This window comes from Anolis carolinensis, chromosome 2 (genome assembly GCF_035594765.1).
Source record: "Anolis carolinensis isolate JA03-04 chromosome 2, rAnoCar3.1.pri, whole genome shotgun sequence".
Classification (NCBI taxonomy): domain Eukaryota; kingdom Metazoa; phylum Chordata; class Lepidosauria; order Squamata; family Dactyloidae; genus Anolis; species Anolis carolinensis.
In genome coordinates this window covers 44,816,377-44,833,884 of record NC_085842.1, presented here as the reverse complement: position 1 = coordinate 44,833,884, position 17,508 = coordinate 44,816,377, and the positions used below count along the sequence as shown (strand labels likewise).

The following is a 17,508-nucleotide window of genomic DNA, read 5'->3' as shown; positions in this document are numbered from 1 at the left end:
GGTACAGTGTGATTCATTGACAAATGTTCTTGCTTGGTAAAGTAGAAAGTAGTAGGGAAAAAAATGGGGACCACAGTGCAGACGGAAGTCTCAACTCTGAGGTTGCAATAACAGATCAAGGCAGTTTATGACCAGGGATCCCTGAGGTCCCTCATTCTTTGGGTTGCCATAAGTCAAAGTCAACTTGACAGCAAGTAACAATAAGCAAAGGCAACAACTACTGTTCACCCTTTGTAGTTCTCCTCACTATTTCTGCTCTGCACACAGGTTGCTAAGGTTACAAGATCAGAACTACAAAGGACAATGAATGAAAAAGGCTCAAATTACTACTAACACAATGTTTACACTCACAAAACAATAAGTGTACTTATGATTTCAGGATTTATGTTTTCTGCAGTTTGGCATAAGAGTTTTATCAGATATTTCCAGCAGACATGACTCCTGTTTTAGAAGAGTCTTATAATCAAATTTTCAAAAATAATTGGTGCTGTGACCTTCAAATTGTTTGTTGGTCCTTATAATATTTCTAGCATGTGGTACCAGAGATTTGCCTTAGAAAACCATTCTTCTGATTTCTGAGGATGCAGTTCTCCAAGAGGTCTTTCTGTTTACGTTCAGATGGCAGATTTGTAAAAAATTTTTTTTAAAAAAACATACCTATTTGTACAAGCATTCAGAAAACTGGAAAGTGTCTAATTTTTCTAATGCTTTTGTTTGTTTATATTGTTGTGGTTGGATTTTTGCAGATATTTAGAATTGCCTGTTTTAGATATATGTAATTTGTGGTGTTAGCTTTTCATGATTTTTAGCTGTGTGATTTATATAAAGAGCTGCTCTATTAGAGAAATAGTGGAATATAAATTGAATTAATATGAATTACAGTTTTTACACTTGGTATGAAGGCATTGCATTAGCCTAGCCTTTTCTATCCTATCACTCTACAAATATGCTTAACTGTGCCAGCCACTAAACAGCTGAAGGCACCATGTTGTAGAAGGCTGTATTAACCTATAAGTCATTTGATAAGAACTTGTTTTATTTTGCTGTTTAAAAACCTACTTTGTCTTTTTCTTCCAGCTGCCATTGTCATCCAGAAGTGGTGGTGTCATATGAACCCTTGTCTGGATGGAGAAGACTGTAAAGTGCTTCCAGATTATTCAGGTTGGTCGTGCAGCAGTGGAAATAAAGTCAAAACCACCAAGGCAAGTTTATCCTTTGCTCTAAATGTCACATGTAGGTGTGACAAAATGATGGGATGATTGGGAGAGATCCTGATTAAATCAGGTGTATGTTGGCTTTTGTCTGTGTGTGTGTATGAGAGGGGATTAATTGCCTTCCTGACATCATTTCCTGATCTAAAGCCCGCAAAACATCTCAAGAACTACAAATGTCTGCTTTTTCCAAAAGGGAAAATGTTGCAAATTCCTTTTTGGAATTTGTATATTTTTCCTCACAAGGTCATTAATTGAGGGGGCCACTCAGACCAGGAAAAGTAGCATGGGGAGAAAAAACCTAGCCTTGCCAGCCTAGTTGTCCTGATTCAGTCTCCACATTTAGCTTCAATCTGTGCAATTCAGTCATAGCTCTTCCACCATCTTACATTGTTCCTCTATTGTCCTTGTTCTCACAACTAGAAATAGACAATTGACTGGTCTGAGTTTATAATAGAACACTTCCTCCAATATGTACATCACTGGGTCCTTAGACCTTAGGATATCTTTTTCCAAGTATCCTAAATGAGGTTAGATGAACATCAGCAAGAAAGAGGGCTTCTTGGTTGTGACACTCTGCTTATTAAATGCAGCTAACATAAAAATCTGCCTAGTGGCAAAGATATTCTTCTTTCCCCTGACATTTTAGCTTCCTTTCCATGTTTTAAATGTTATTTCAAATGTTGTACTTAGTCTATTTATTGCACTTTGGCTTTGATCTTATTAGCATCAGGTAATTGGTTGTTTAATAGTTGTTTGGAAGCCACCCTGAGTTTGGAAGCTGCCCTGAGTCCCTTCAGGAAGAAAGGCTGGGTTAAAAATAAACTTTTATATTATTATTATTATTATTATTATTATTATTATTATTATTATTATTATTATCAGTAAAAACTATAGTAAAACATAATATATGCAGTTATGACATTCCTGTCAATATGATAAGTGACATACTTAGAGAGGAGGTATTTATGTTTAGAAATTCGCCACCCAATGTCTAAGACTTTGCCATTACCTCCACACTGCCCTGTGGTGACAGCCTGTTGTTTGCTATAATAGGGATGGACTGAGCCTCTTAATAAATTCTCAGTTTACCTGAAGTAAATCACCAAGGATTTAAGACTCTAATGTCTGAATAGTTCCCCAGAATATTACAAGAAAAAAAGCTTGAGGGTGGAAACCAGAAATAGATTTTTGGGTGAAAAGACTAAAAGTTCAAGCCTAGGTAATGAATCAGAAATGCACTAAGATCAACTCTGTTTCTTGATTCTAAGGTCCTTTCCAGACAGGCCCTATATCCCAGGATCTGATCCCAGGTTTTTTGTTTATCCCAGATTATATGGCAGTGTAGACTCATATCATTCATCTTAAAGCAGAAAACCTGGGGTCAGATCCTGGGATATAGGGCCTGTCTGGAAGGGCCCTTAGTGTACATCTTGAGGGATCTACCGTGTTTCCCTGAAAATAAGACATCCCCTGAAAATAAGACCTAGTAGAAGTTTGGTGGAATTGCCAAATATAAGACATCCCCTGAAAGTAAGACCTAGGAGGAGGGAGCTGCCGCCACCAAGGAAGGCTTGTGCGGTGTGAAGGAGAAGGAGGGAAAGGCATGCACCTTTTCCTCCTTGTCCTTTGCCTTCCTTGGTGGCAGTGGCTCCCTTGTCCTCCTCCTCTGAGGAAGGCGAAAGACAAAGAGGGAAAATAAGACATCCCCTGAAAATAAGACCTAGTGTGTCTTTGGGAGCAAAAATTAATATAAGACACTATTTTATTTTCGAGGAAACACGGTACTTATTCCACCACTGCCAACAATTGTGAGATCTTTTTGTGTCCCACCACTGCGGCGTCCAATGTAAAGACCTTCTAGATGTCCCACCACTGGACATCATCCTTAAATAGATACTGTCACCACACTAGGTATTCAAACATTCTGTATATGATTCAAAAATAGCTTATTAAATAGATATTCAATATAAAGCTTAATTTCTCTAATAAAAGCTCAACATTATTTTTCCCTACCCACACATCTAATCCATAACATCACATACAGATCCCCTCTCAGATTGATCCTGAAGTTCCAAACTCAGAGTCCACACTGCCATATATTTCAGTTCAAAGCAGATAATGTGGAATATTATTCAGCTGTGTGGAAGGAGACTGAGATAAGCCTCAGGGTGCATCTACACTCTTGAATTAATGCAGTTTGACTGTACTCTACCTATGATGACTCAATGTTATGGAATCATAGGAATTGTAGTTTTACAAAGTCTTTAGCCATCTTTTGCCAAAGACTGAATTTTTTAACCAAATTACAAATCTCAAGATTCCATAGCACTGAGCCATGGCAGTTAAAGTGGTGTCAAATTGCATTATAACCACAGAGGATCACACTCAATTTTATATACTTTCACCCCTGTAGAGTCCCCATTCCAGCATTCTCTGGGTTGTGATTGGCAGACATTAACATGATATCTCAGGGCCCTTCCACACAGCCATATTACCCAGAAAGTCAAGCAGATAATCCAGAATACCAACTTTGAACTGGGATATCTGAGTCCACACTGCCATATATTCCAGTTCAATGTGGATTTTATACAGCTGTGTGAAAGGGGCATCATTCTAAGCTAATGTTTTGCATTTGGTTCCAGCTGGTCAACCACAGATTTTAAAGAAAAACGAAACAACATGAAGAAAGCCTGTAACCTTGTAGTCTGGTTTCTTCTGCTCTATAGAGCCCATTGGCATCCATTCCTTTATAAAAGAGAAGGAAAGGAAGGTTACCGAAGAGTTGTTGCAATGGGCAACACATTTGCCATGGAGAAAAGGGAGTGAAGAAGGAGCAAGGGACCATAAACAAACACACAGGCACTGGTTATGAAAAAAGCACAAATCCATGCACAGTGCTTGTTGTGAAAAATTGGCTAATCTGCAGAGCAATCAGCCCTTAGATTCCAATTGAGCCAAAACTGTCTTTTTTTTTTTTTATCACGTGGGTGAATGTGGCTTCGAGTTCTGATTTTAGGCCCTTGCACACATTTCCAGTTTGAGATTAACTACTGTGCTGAATGAGCACCCAGGAGTGCCCTAAACTGGCTTTGCTTCATTAAAGTAACAAGCTATTAACTCCCTTCTTCAAAGAAGAGATCCCCAAGTGTGCAATCCACGGTCCACAGAAGTCTGTAGCGAAGCTCACTTTGATCTTAATGGGTTAGCATTGCACCCAAAGGTGCTGCAAGTATCTTTAATTTGATAAGATGCCTATGATGGGGCTTTCCCATTTTTTCTTGTTATTTTGAGAGTGTACTTTTGGCAGACAGAAAAACAAAAGGTGGGGAATTTTGAGATAATGCCCATAAGCCACCTTTTATAGTGAAAATGCGCCTACTTGTCCTATTTTTGTGTTCAGCTGTATCTGGCTTCTTTTCTTCACAGGGAAACCTCATGGTGAGTTGGGAAATATAAATTTTACCTGTCCAACTTCCTGAAAGTTCAACCATTTCATCTGGCACTTCCAGAAGTAAAAATACAATTCCCTGAGTTGTCATGAAACAGTAGGATGGTTTTTATTATTATTATCATCATTCAACTGGGGAATAATTTTAGATTTAGACAAAGCTGCTGCTGTTGCCATTTTAAGACTAGGTGCTTGAAGTGATATAAAACTTATCTTACTTCTGTGTATAAAGAAAACTTCCATAACAGTAAACATATTTACATCATGGACTTTCAGAGACAGAGGTCTTTCCTTAGGAATTATAAAGAGTGGATCTGCCCACTCAGAAAAACAGCATCCAGTCAATAACTTCAGTGTATAATGTGATGAAAATGATAATGTGATTCAGCTGATTTGTACTGGTTCACTGGAATTAGTTGTTAAAATTATTGGAGGATTTGGAGGCTATGGTAAAAAGAAAAGCTATGAGTAGTGAAGTGGAGGAGGAGGAAGATACTAGACATGGCCTCAATTACTGTTTCATCCGTTTCGTTCGTTTTGTTTATTCAGAATGCACGAATCGGTACACCCCCCTCTGGTACAGAAACACCAGTGAAATTAATCAAAAGTGGGAATGGTAACTGTTTGTCGTCTGATTTTCATGTCTGCCAGGGTTGCAGGCCCTGGGGGCATGGGTGCTTCTCTCTTCTCCCCCCTTAACCGTGTAAAGCAAAGGAAAAAAAAAACCTTACTGTAACTCCATCAGCATGTGTGGACACAGCACATCTTCGGCACCGACTTCAGGGTCTGGCACGTGCGTGTGTTTTGGGCCTGCTCGCTAGATGCACCCTCCTTGGAAAAAGACTGCATCTGGCGAGTAGGCCTGCCAGCAGGCCCTGAAGTGGAGTGCCGAACGCTAAGCGCATCTTACTCAGCACTCCACTTCAGACCTTGAAGAGGCACTTGCCGTTCAGTGCCCTGACAGGCACAAAAATATTCTTTTTTTCAGACCTTTTCCAAAACGCCCATTTGTATAGACACCCATTTTCGGAAGCGGAGCCAAAAATGAAAATGAGGCCATATGAATGGAACATACAGAAATGGATTCCATACAAATGCACAACCCTAGAAGATACTAGAAGAGTGGAAGGGTAGGATGGAGAAGGACTGGATCTGCTAGAGCAATAGGGGATAGCTGGGGACCAGAACTAATTGTAAAGTTGCATCCTCTGTTTAGAATAATTTGAAAAGGTGTCTGAAAACAAAACTTCCAATATAATTATATCATTATGTAAATCTATGGAGTGGCCATGCTTCGAATACTATGTGCAGTTTTGGTTACTTCAGGGCAATAAGGCTCCATCTACACTTACCCAAATAATACAGAATATGGTGCCAGAGCTGCTTTTGATGCAGCATGGAAACCTCCCCAGAGCTTTTTGCTGGTACAGATGGTCAACTGGGTCAAGAGTGCATTGGGGCTGCTGTTCCTGGAGCTCTGGAGTGATTCTGTTCCCCCTTATTCTGAATTAATGGCTGGAAACAGCATTTCTGCTGAGAAATCAGCCAGACATCACACGGACTCCACAACAGTTGCAAAATGTATCTGGTTTGTTTGGCCCATGTAGACATACAATCATAGAATCATATAATAATAGAGCTGGGCCATCTAGTCCATCCCCCTGCTATGCTGGAAAAGCACAATAAAAGTAACCCTGACAGATGGTCATCAAGCCTCTGTTTAAAAAATTCCAAGGAAGGATTTTCCACCACACTCTGAGGCAAAGAAATTCATGGCTGAATGGTTCTTTGAGGGCCCTTTTACAAGCCATATAATCCAGAATATCAAGGCAGATGATACACATTCTCTGCTTTGAGCTGGATTATCTGAGTCTACAATGCCATATAATCTAGTTCAAAGCAGATAAACTAGATTTTATATGGCAGAGTAGAAGGGGCCACAGACAGGAAGCTTTTTCCTAATGTTCAGGTGCAATCTCCTTTCCTGTAATTAGAACCCTTTGCTCTGAGTCCCAGTTTTCAGGGCAGCAGACCTAGAGTACCCTAAAGTAGTGATTACTAAACTTTAATTTTGTGGGTGGTTTGGAATCCCAGAAGCTTTAGCTGTCTTGGATAATGATCAAGGATCTCAAGAGCTAAAGTTTAGAACACCCCAAAGACCTGTTGTAGAGCTAGGGTCTCTGTGTATATGGAACCCAGAGCTTGGAAAATATATGCTTGTACTACAGCTCCCTGAATCCAGTACTAGATTTGGGGAGATGAGGTTTAAAAAAGTGACTTGTTAACATTCAGGTAAAGCCTCAGGACCCCCTCTACTCCTCAAGAGAGCTATATTAGATAGTTCTTTACTTCAGAATTGAGAAGCTGAATTCCCTCCTGCTGCTCCACTCGCTAGAGAGAAGACCTTCAATAGTCCTCACTGAAGGAGCTGGGATGCAAGAAATACTCCTAGATATCCATTATGTTCATCCTATTCAGCAAGCTTTCCAACAGACAGTGCTGAAGCCATGAAAGACTGAGCTTGTATGAAGACCTGGCATGTATCCAGACTGCATTATAGCAGAGTGATATCACTGTACCTGTTGTGACTCCTACTCACAGAATCTTGGGATCTAAGTTTTTGTGAGATACTGTAACAGAGTTCTAATTCTTTATTTTGGGTTTTATATGGCAGTGTAGAAGGGGCCACAATCAGGAAGTTCTTCCTAATGTTCAGGTAGAATCTACTTTCCTGTAATTAGAGTTTGGTGAGGGGGGGGGGAGACTACACTATGTTGAGTGTTTCCACTGAACTACAAATTTCAGAAATCCATATGGTAGAGCCACAGCAATTCAAGTGATATCAAAGTGCTACAATTATGCACTATGATATATCTTAGGTGGAACACAACAGACTGGATGAATAACAGGCTGACCAAACAACAGAGAGACACAGCAGAATTTCATATCAGCCGATCAGTGAGCAAGCAGCAAAGGGAATTTAACAGCCAGTTAATCATGATTACCAGTCATTACATGTCATGGAGGAGAAAATTAGCTGAAACAGGTTCTGATACTTTCCATTAATGTACCTTCATCAAAAGGTCTGCAGTTGGAGAACCCTGAGTAAACCAAGCTTTTCTTCTTTCTCCTCCTTCTCTTTGTTCTGAAGTTTTTCATGTACTGAAAGCTTGTAGATCTTGTAGAAGGCTCAGAAACCAATCATATTGGTTTGCTTCAGACTATTTTATTTGGAGGTAGCCCTATATCTCCATCTTCACCAATCATATATGCAATGGTAGTGAAACTGAGAGAAGGCCTCTCTTAATAATCCCAAAGCCCGAGATGACTCATAGCAGAGATATAAGTGACTTAGGTGGACCTTGGAACCAAACTCTGCAAACCCCTGCATTCTTACATATATCTGTAAGCTAGACTTTTACTGCTGCTGTTGCTTGGTAAGTGATGATTGCAATCTAGCATTCAAATATCCTTGTCAGCTCAAATCAATAGGATTTAAGTGTGAATAACTGTATGCTAGATTGTGGCTAATACCTCTGTGGAATTCAGTTTCAACCACTGCACCTCCTTTAAATCTCACAGCAGTATGGATTAGATGACTGTTAATAGCTTGTCACCATGGGCTGTGTTCAATAAAGCATTGTGCTGGTATGAGAGAGAGATATATGCAGGAGATTAAAAAGGATTCATCGCAGCAAATTGTTGAGAATAACTAGCTTTATGAAGGCAGTATGGATTCCAGTGATAACAGAGGAGTAAACTAAGAGCAAAACTCCCTGCTTTCAACAACACATTTTGATGTGTTCCTATAGCATTAGTAATGTTTGCTTATGTGAAAATGTTTAATATGACTAAGTTAAAAACAGTGAGGTTGAAAATCAGATTTATCTATTGACCAAGGGCTTATGTATATCAATAAAAAATACCATATTCACTCCAGATCATGCACTTGCAGTCTTGAGATATATAATAAATGCTTAGGTAAGTGTCTTGAGGTTTTTCCCCCCAAACCAACTTTGCTCACACTAGGCAATGTTGGATGACACTCTGGTTTGAAGGAAATTCTGGAATATCCATGGGCTTTGTGGTCATCTAGGCAGCTTGATGGTGTCCATTTCATCCTTATAGCAGGCACACTGGGTCATCTGCTCATTATGAATGCCTGGCCATTGTGGACACCTCCTCTGAGGTCAGAATGGGGCACCCACGTGATCAGCAAAAAGGAGGGCATCTCTCCTTGCTGATCACACAGATTCCTCATTATGACTTCGGCAGATGCAAGAGGCGATGTCCAGGTGCTCACAGGCAGCTCTGTGGCCAGCATGAAGTTCTAATAGCAACATTAGAAGATGAGGCAGTGGGGCCATGCAGCATGGCTGGACTGACTGGATACCAATGTGACACTGCTGAGAATGTGGCCTGGTGGCCAACATCACAAATTATCCAGGGCAAATCTAGAGCATAATGCTCTCAGATTGGCCCCAGATAAAACAGCTGGTACTGTATAGATGTGTCACCAGACAGGTTATGCAGTCAAAGGGCTTTGGAATCATAGTTACAGATGTAACAGTCATCACTCTTAGGGGATGTCACACAAAGTTCCTCAAATGTAACTAGGGGCCCTTCCACACTGCCATATAACCCAGAATACCAAGGCAGAAAATCCCACAATATCTGCCTTGAACTGGATTGTCTGAGTCCACATTGCCATATATTCCAGTTCAAAGCAGGTAACGTGGAATTTTATTCAGCAGTGTGGAAGGGCCCTAGGTTTCCACATACTAGCTTGAAACTATTGGTGCCATTGTCCCTCCCATCTCTTTTAGCCACTAGAGAGAGTGATTTCATTGCCTTTTTCAAAAAATTTAAACTGCTTTGCCTGTGCTGGAATGGATTGGGGATAGTTATTTAAGTAACAGAGTAAAAAAGAAGAGGGAAAAGGAACAAATAAATAATACTTGTATAATGTTCCTTTTGCACATTGTTAATAGCTGCAATAATGTTGAGCAAGATGAATATAGGCACACAAATAAACACTTTTTGGACTCATTATAATGCTAAATAAAAATTAATGGAACACACTTTATTGTTTATCTTTGCTGAGCACAACTAATTAACAGAGCTATTTTAAAATGTGCATATATTTTTTCGTAGAAAATAAAGGCCAGGTTTTTCATCTACTTACATAGGCGGGTGGGGGAAGAAAAGCTCTCCAACTTTCTTCCATGTTATCTGTTTTGCCTGAACTTAAGCTCATTTTTTCTATCACTCCGAAGATTCCTATCTGTCCTTCAGCTTTTGATAAGTTGCCTATATTTACTTGCAAAGTGATATCTTCCTTAGTATCCTTCAATCCTGTTGCTGCTATTTTGCTATTCTTGTTCCTGTGAAAGAGATCAAGATAAAAGAAAAAAAATCTTCTTTGGAAATTATTAAGTTACCTTGCTTCACTTAGTTTTCTACATTGGGATATCAGGGATGGAGAACCACTAGATATTGTTGAACTGAAACTCCCATGATGCATCATAGTATGAGAGAATTCTAAAGGTGAAAGTGGCTACTGATGCCATCTAGCCCAACCCTTCCAGAGCCTATGGAAGCCATACTACTCACTTTGCTATGAACAATTTGCAATCTGGGTATGTGGATATTTGAGAACATTCATTCTCTGGCTCCTTGCGTTTTATCGTTATTAAAATAAAGCAGGTTGAAACTATTGGACATCAGAGAAAGTGTGTAATGCATAGCGAGGATGAGGAGATGGTGATTGAAGGGCCAGCATTGGAGATGGAGCCCAGCAGGGCATAGCAGCTCCCTCAGCCAAGCTCAGAGGTAGAACCCATGAAAGTAGCTACCCATTTCCAGCCTGCAGAGCAAGGGCAAGCAAATTCCTCTAAGCAAGCAGAGGAAGGGTTAAGTATCCCAGCTTTCATGGACCTGTGAAGAGTGAAGGCTTAGCTTCTCGGGTCCTCGAGATTAGCAGAGAAACAAGCCAGCAATATGGAAGACCTGAATATTTATAGCATTTAAGGAGCTCAAGTGTGACACCTTGTTGCTGGCTGCAACATACGTTCTAGAAGCTACGACCTTGAACTCTTGCTATCTTCTGTTCCTAAATTCTGTACTTATCCTGGACTCTGGCTTACAGTTTCTGATTTAACCTTGGACTCTGGATTCTTTTGTATTCAACTTACAACTCTGGAATGGACACTCAGCTTCTTTGTTGTGTTATTCTGCTATTGTTTGTCTCTCGTTTGGACTAATTGAAAGTTTGAACTCAGACTGTTGATTAACTCCCTGCTGGTCAATGGGGTTGATATTTTAGACAAAGTGAATACTTCCTTGAAGAATAGTATGATTCCTTCTGCCTTTAGAAATAGTGGCACAGTTCTTGTTAAAGGAACCCATGGTAGAGTTTATTAATTTGGGACATTATTGCACAAATCCAATATTCCTTTGCAGTCACATTAGTATTGGTAGCAGATACATACCAGATTGAGCACCTTCAAGATCCCTCCTCTCTTCCTTTCTGTAGTTGGGTTGATTCAGCATTTTGTGGTGCCATGACTACTTTTGCATATTCTCGTAATCCTGCCTTCCTTCTCTTCTGCTGTTTTTAAAAATTATTTTTAGAGCAATTTTGCTATTTCAGCATATTGTAGTGGATTGAGTGCTAGGCTAGGATTCTGGGAGACAAGAGTTGGAAACCCACAGGGTGAATTGTGGCCAGGTTTTGCTCTTCAACCTCAGAGGCAAAACTTCTCTGAAAAATCTTGCCAGGTTCACTCCTATGAATTTAATCTAGACTTGAAATGATTTCAAGACAAACAACAATGTAACAACAACAGCAAAAATAACAGCAAATCAGAGATCTCCTAGAGTTTGGTTACCAAGAGCCCTAGATATGTCTAACAAACTTAGGGTCACTGCTTACATGATTGATGCAATCTATCTCTTTTTGTACTTCCTTCTACATTACTGAACATTATAATCTTTTCCAATGAATTCTGTCATCTCATGTGTCTAAAAGTAATAATTTTGGCGTCTGGGCCATGTTCAGTCTTGATTTACTCTCAGGCCCATTTATTTCTAGCACTATTACCTTTTGATTTAATTGATTTTCTCCCTGTAAGATTTCACAATCTTATCTAGAAATTGGAAATACTATAGTGTAGTTATCTTGATTTTAGTATTTAATGATGTATCTTTATACTTCAAGATTTTATCAAGTTCTTTCATAGGGATTGTGAACTCTTAGTTTTCAGAAGTCTTTATTATAGTCGTCATTTTGATTTCAATGATATTCAATGATATATTTTTATATGTCAGGATTTTATCTAATTTCTTCATTGGAATCATCAACCCTTAATCTTCTGATTTCTTGACACCATTTTGATTTATGACCGAACCAAGTTATAGAAAATATGTTGGGTAATTTCAGTTCTCCCTCTGGTCCAGAAGATCACTTCATATACACCATATTTTTTTGAAATCTCTGTGGAGCTACTAGGAAAAGTCATCCAGCTGTTTCAGACTTCAGTGTCAGCAATGTGCAAGTGAGATACAGGTCTCTCTTTTCCCAGTTGGGGTTATGTCACAATAAATTGTTCTAATCCTAATATACACACCTGGGTCTTGTTCTCTGCTTTCCCAAAAGCAGGACCAGGTCTAATGGTTTTAGGTTACAGGAGAGTATATTTCAATTGTACATTAGGAGGATTGTCTTGGTCGTAAGTGCAGATTAGCAATGGAACCAATTGACCAATTGACTAGCTAGGTAGTTGTGTCTCCTTCCCTGAACACCTTCAAAAACTGGGTTATCATTGGTCTCAATGGCCCATGAGATGTTTCAAACTCTTTGATACAATTATTTTAAAAAGCAGATTTAAAACTGGGAGAAAGAACCACTAATTGATAAAATGTTTGTGCACACTGTTATTGGAACAGATATTTACAATCTATACATCTGCTGCAGAATGTTTCAGTTGTTGTTTTCCCAAAGAGCCATCAAACGCTTAATATTGACTTTATTAAAAGCAGCAGCCCTCTTCCCTATTGCTATATAGGACTGAGCTTTAGCACAGCAGGTTAAACCACCAGTTTCAGTAAATCTTGTTAGTCAAAAGGTAGACAGTTTGAGCTCCTGGCCTTTAGCCCAGCTTCCGCCTACCTAGTGATTTGAAAGCAAATGTTAGTAGATAAATAGGTACCGCTTAAAAGCAAGGAAGTATTTTAAGGCACCCATAAGGAAATGCCAGAAAAATGCCAACGATTTGATCAAGGAGGAAGTTTACGAACAAAGCTTTTCAGCAGGAAGATGGAGCTTTTCAGCAGGAAGATGGCCCCCCGTGGCCGGAACTGAGCACTAGCCTACAAGATGCTGAAGATGGGAAAAGCCTACATATACCTCTATCTATGTATAATTGTCTTGTCGGTGTATAAACGGCATTTAATGTTTGCCGCATATGTATGTTCTGTGATCCGCCCTGAGTCCCCTTCAGGGTTAGAAGGGCAGAATATAAATACTGTAAATAAATAAATAATAAATACATTCTCTATGAATGTAGACTTCTCTCCATGATTAAGAGTGAACAGAGCTTGGCAAGCATGGTTCTAAATTTTTGAGTTTTAACAGCATAAAAATGTATAAAATCTCTAAAGAATCCAGCTTATTTTTTGTGTTGTCATTCAACCATTTATACATTTGATTCTCACTTTCCTTTTTTCCTTTGTTTTCAGGTGACACGGTAGCAAAACCTAAGCATGTGCCAACTTTGGAACAATGGGATTTCCAGCTACGTGGCATAACTATTGCACAGAGACCCTTATTTTATGAGAAATGATTCAGTTGGACTGTCAACTTTTCAAATTAGCTGGCCAGACCTAGTGTAGTACTCCTTTCTAAGGAAGACAGCTCTCTTCAGTTCAAAACTTTCTTACAAAGAACTGGATTCATTTTAAAGACAAAAATGATGAAGAATGTTTGCACTCAAGGTGAATACCTGTAAAAAGAGCAATGAAATAACATCCAAAGTCAACTTTGTTTATGGCATCATGAATACTAAAGTTTGATTGAACAACACTTGGGGAAAAATAAGGTTAAGAATACACAATATTTCAAATGAAGGAGCCTCACCATGAAAACAGTAAGAAGGACAAAAAATATTACTGTTTGAAAAATCCACTTCAATATATTTTTACCTGGAATTTACTAAGTATCAAAAGAAGTAGGGATGTTTATTAAATTAGTAGTTCTTGTTCACCTTCATGTTTTGTTATAGTCTCTATAGCTATGTTTCTTTCCATTTGTACAGTTTTAAAGTCTGGAGTGAGGATACTTGTTCTAAAAGTAGAAAGACTTTATCACACCCAATGCTGCCATCCATTTGTAAAACAGCAGAATCAACATTTCTGTTTCTTTTTTATTCCAGATATGGAAAGAAAGTGGAAATATGTATTAGGAAATTTCACCCAGGTCAAGGAAATGTTTAGGTGATGGTTTTGTAACCAAAAATAGATAGACCCTTAAGTAAGATTGTTATCCTTCTCCATACATTTGGGGAGTTTGCAAGCTTGAGATAGAATTTCTGCATTGATCCCTCTGGCATGGTGAAATGGTGAATAACTGTGGGCTGAAGTGACTTGAACTTCTGGAGCATAGAAATGGAATATGTACACCCCATGTTTTTCATTAAGTCCTTATCCATAGTAGAACTTGTAACCTCAAGTGTCAGTGACACTGAAGTATCAACCTACATGGGGGACAAGGTGGGTAAAGAACATATTTGGTGCTCTCCTAGCTGTCATGTTTTCATGACCCCTGCTTATATTTTCTTTTATTTGTTGTGCTTTTACTAGTACAGTATGGACCCATATCCGCTGGTAATATGTTCTTGGACATTGTGGGGTTACATGAAACCACAAATAATAGCAAACCTTATTTTTAATGGGACAAATGATGGAGGTTCTGAAAAGAGGGTGTTAACCTTTACAGTATGCCCTAAGTGAATAGGTGAAATTATGGATAAGTGAAATGTTGTATATTTATTCTGCAGTTATGAGGCTCCTACTGTACTTAGTAATACTACATCTAAGTAAAGACTTTGGCTGACATTCTACATGGGTGAAATAGCTACAATGACATAGTTATGATATGTCTCCTAATTCAATCCCCCAAAAGCCACCTAAGAAACCAAAGAACTGCTCTAAATGAAGGGGTTCAGTGGTGCAAGTGAGTGGTGTGCTGAAGGATGATGCATCCAGCCTTTGACTGCCCTTGAACCACAGTGCCATGAGTCTGCAAGATTCTGTTGCAACTGTATGTTGCAACACAGCTGACTGTTGGGAGGGGGCTGGGCATGTCCTCCTTTAACATCAGGGCCTCAGAACTCCTTCACCCGGTGCAGTGACCTGGTTTCTGAGGTGGCTTTTTGGGGAGCAATCCTAGGACGTGTTCCCATCAGCATTGTAGAAGAGAGCCTCCAGATGGCGTAGTGGACTAAGTGACTTGAAGGTTGGGTTGCTGACCTGTAAGCTGCCAGGTTCGAGTCCCACCCGGGGAGAGTGTGGATGAGCTCCCTCTATCAGCTCCAGCTTCATGCGGGGACATGAGAGAAGCCTCCCACAAGGATGGTAAAAACATCAAAACAGATCGGCGTCCCCTGGGCAACGTCCTTGCAGACAGCCAATTATCTCACTCCAGAAGCGACTCAAGTTGCTCCTGACACACAAAAAAAATCTGATCTGCTCCTGCAGAATTATGGGCAATGTAGTTTAGGGAAGTGAAGGACCTCTCTAGCTGAGAATTCCAAAGGCTCTGCCCTGAACTATATTTCCCAGAATTCTGCAGGAGGAACTCCAATGATTGCCTCTATTTTATTATGCTGATGGGAAAATGTCCATAGTCATTGCAATAGCACAACAATTCTAAATATGACCTTAAAAATGGTTGAAGTTATAACTCTAGCTTACAAATTGTAACTATTGAACAGGATGCCATCTTGTGATTGTTGAGATCAAGTAATATAAAACTGATATTGAAAAAAGAAACATATTGTAAAGGTAATTAATGGGAGCCCTACCCCCCCCCCCCCCGGTTCAAAACAAAAGAAGAACTACAACAGGATGTGTAGAGATGATTGTTGTATCCTGACTTTTCCTCAGCCATGGACTCAACGCTGAAAAAAACGCATGGACCGTTAAAAAGGAAACTAACAAATCTAAACAATGCTGCACCTTTTGAAAGGCTTTTTACCTTTGAAATATCTTCCCACAAGGGCCCACTGAAGCAAAACTGTTTCTACCTTCCTACAGAAGGATAGGCAGAAAGGTACCAGTTGAAGTGTTTAGAAGATTTTTAAAAATGTTTCTTGTGTCCTACTTTACTGGAGAAAGCACATGTGGTACACCCCAAGCCACCAAGTTCAGCTCAGAGCCTGAGAAAAGGTGAATGAGAACCACATGTGTGTGTATGTGCCTGTCTGTCTATAAACCCATCTGTTTTTACATGTATGTCTGAAGAAGCAAGTTTATCAAGAACAGCAATGTACCCATGTGTCCCTATCTATTCCATTTCCTCACTCATATTGTAGTAATAATCAGGGTTTCTTTTTGAAATTATTTCAGTCCCTTTTCCCTCCAGCTGCTTGCTGTCATGTTCTTTTCTGTCTACAGAAGAATGGTGAAGGGGTGCTTTCCCATCAGCATAATAGGCCAAAAGGGGGAAAGTAAGTATTTTTGATGGGAAAGTAAGTGTAGGAGATGATGGCAGATAGGGGCGTGTAGCTCTGGTCATCTTTAAAGGGCTGAATATTATAAGTGGGGGATAGGATTAAATAAAAACAAAAATAGTTATATAAAACCCAGTCACTGTGAGAAGAAACCTAAGAAAATGTGTTACAGGTTACATCCCTTTCTTTTCAAAAAGAGAACAAAACTGAATATATGTTGCATATATGGGACAGGATCAAATTGCCAACATAGCACCTAGAAAAATTAGTAGAAGAAAGCCGCATTGATCTTTGTTTCCCTGATAACCTCCTATGAAGTAGTGTAATTATCACTCATAAGCAAAGTTCTAGATAGAAAGAAGATGTTCACTTTCAGTTACTTGCTACTTATAATAATTATAATAATTAAATGTCCAGTCCTTTGACAGACTATATTTTCTAACTCATATGATTTATGACATGCAATTGTTTCGTATTATTGTAGTTGTATTTCATTCTGCTTTTCTTCTTTCCCTAAGTGCTACATGCCTTTCTTTTGTCATCAGCTTACATAAAAGGAACTATAAAGGGAGGTGAATTTATAGCCCGTCTGTTCTCAGTTGCATCATTGGATACATTGGAACACATTCAAATGCAGCGATGCACACACGTCTCTCTGCAGATGAACTGTCATTGACCCTATGCTTTATGTAAATTTTATGGTGTTGATATATGACCAATTCTTGTAGATCCAGAAATGCCAAAAACATTGAGATGGTGTTGCACTAATTTATTTAATTGTGTACAGGATTTCCTTGCTATAATGTGAAGTTGTCTACAATAATAGTCATGGTTGGCTTTATTTTGTGAGGAACATCTTGAAATAGTCATACAATATTCCAAGTCCTCTACAAAATGTTTTTTCTCTATTCAAATTGGAGAAAATCCTACATTTTAGATGCTTAATTTTGATAATTATCTTTATTAATTAGTAAATAAGTCCTCCCAACCAGAACTGCATGTTTTGAAATCTTCCTCAAGACAAAAATGGTTCATCAGAACTGGTTTTTCCCAGCACATGTCAGGATTTAAATAATTCTTTTGCTTCTATTCTGTATTAAAAGATGACAAAAATAGA

The 17,508-nt window shown here is 39.1% G+C and overlaps 1 protein-coding gene across 2 annotated transcripts in view; it reads left to right on the top strand.

Annotated features, from left to right (window-relative positions):
* Positions 1-16,974, top strand: part of tafa4 (TAFA chemokine like family member 4) — a 168,027-nt gene extending 151,053 nt beyond the window's left edge. The window contains exons 5-6 of one of the 2 annotated variants that reach the window (XM_062969691.1): positions 1,078-1,161; positions 13,402-16,974. In XM_062969691.1, coding sequence (XP_062825761.1) covers positions 1,078-1,161; positions 13,402-13,505 — 188 coding nt within the window. In that variant the 3' untranslated portion in view covers positions 13,506-16,974. Of the gene's footprint in view, positions 1-1,077; positions 1,203-13,401 lie in introns of both variants that reach the window. The other variant, XM_008105399.3, reaches the window with a different exon arrangement.
* Positions 16,975-17,508: the final 534 nt, after the last annotated feature.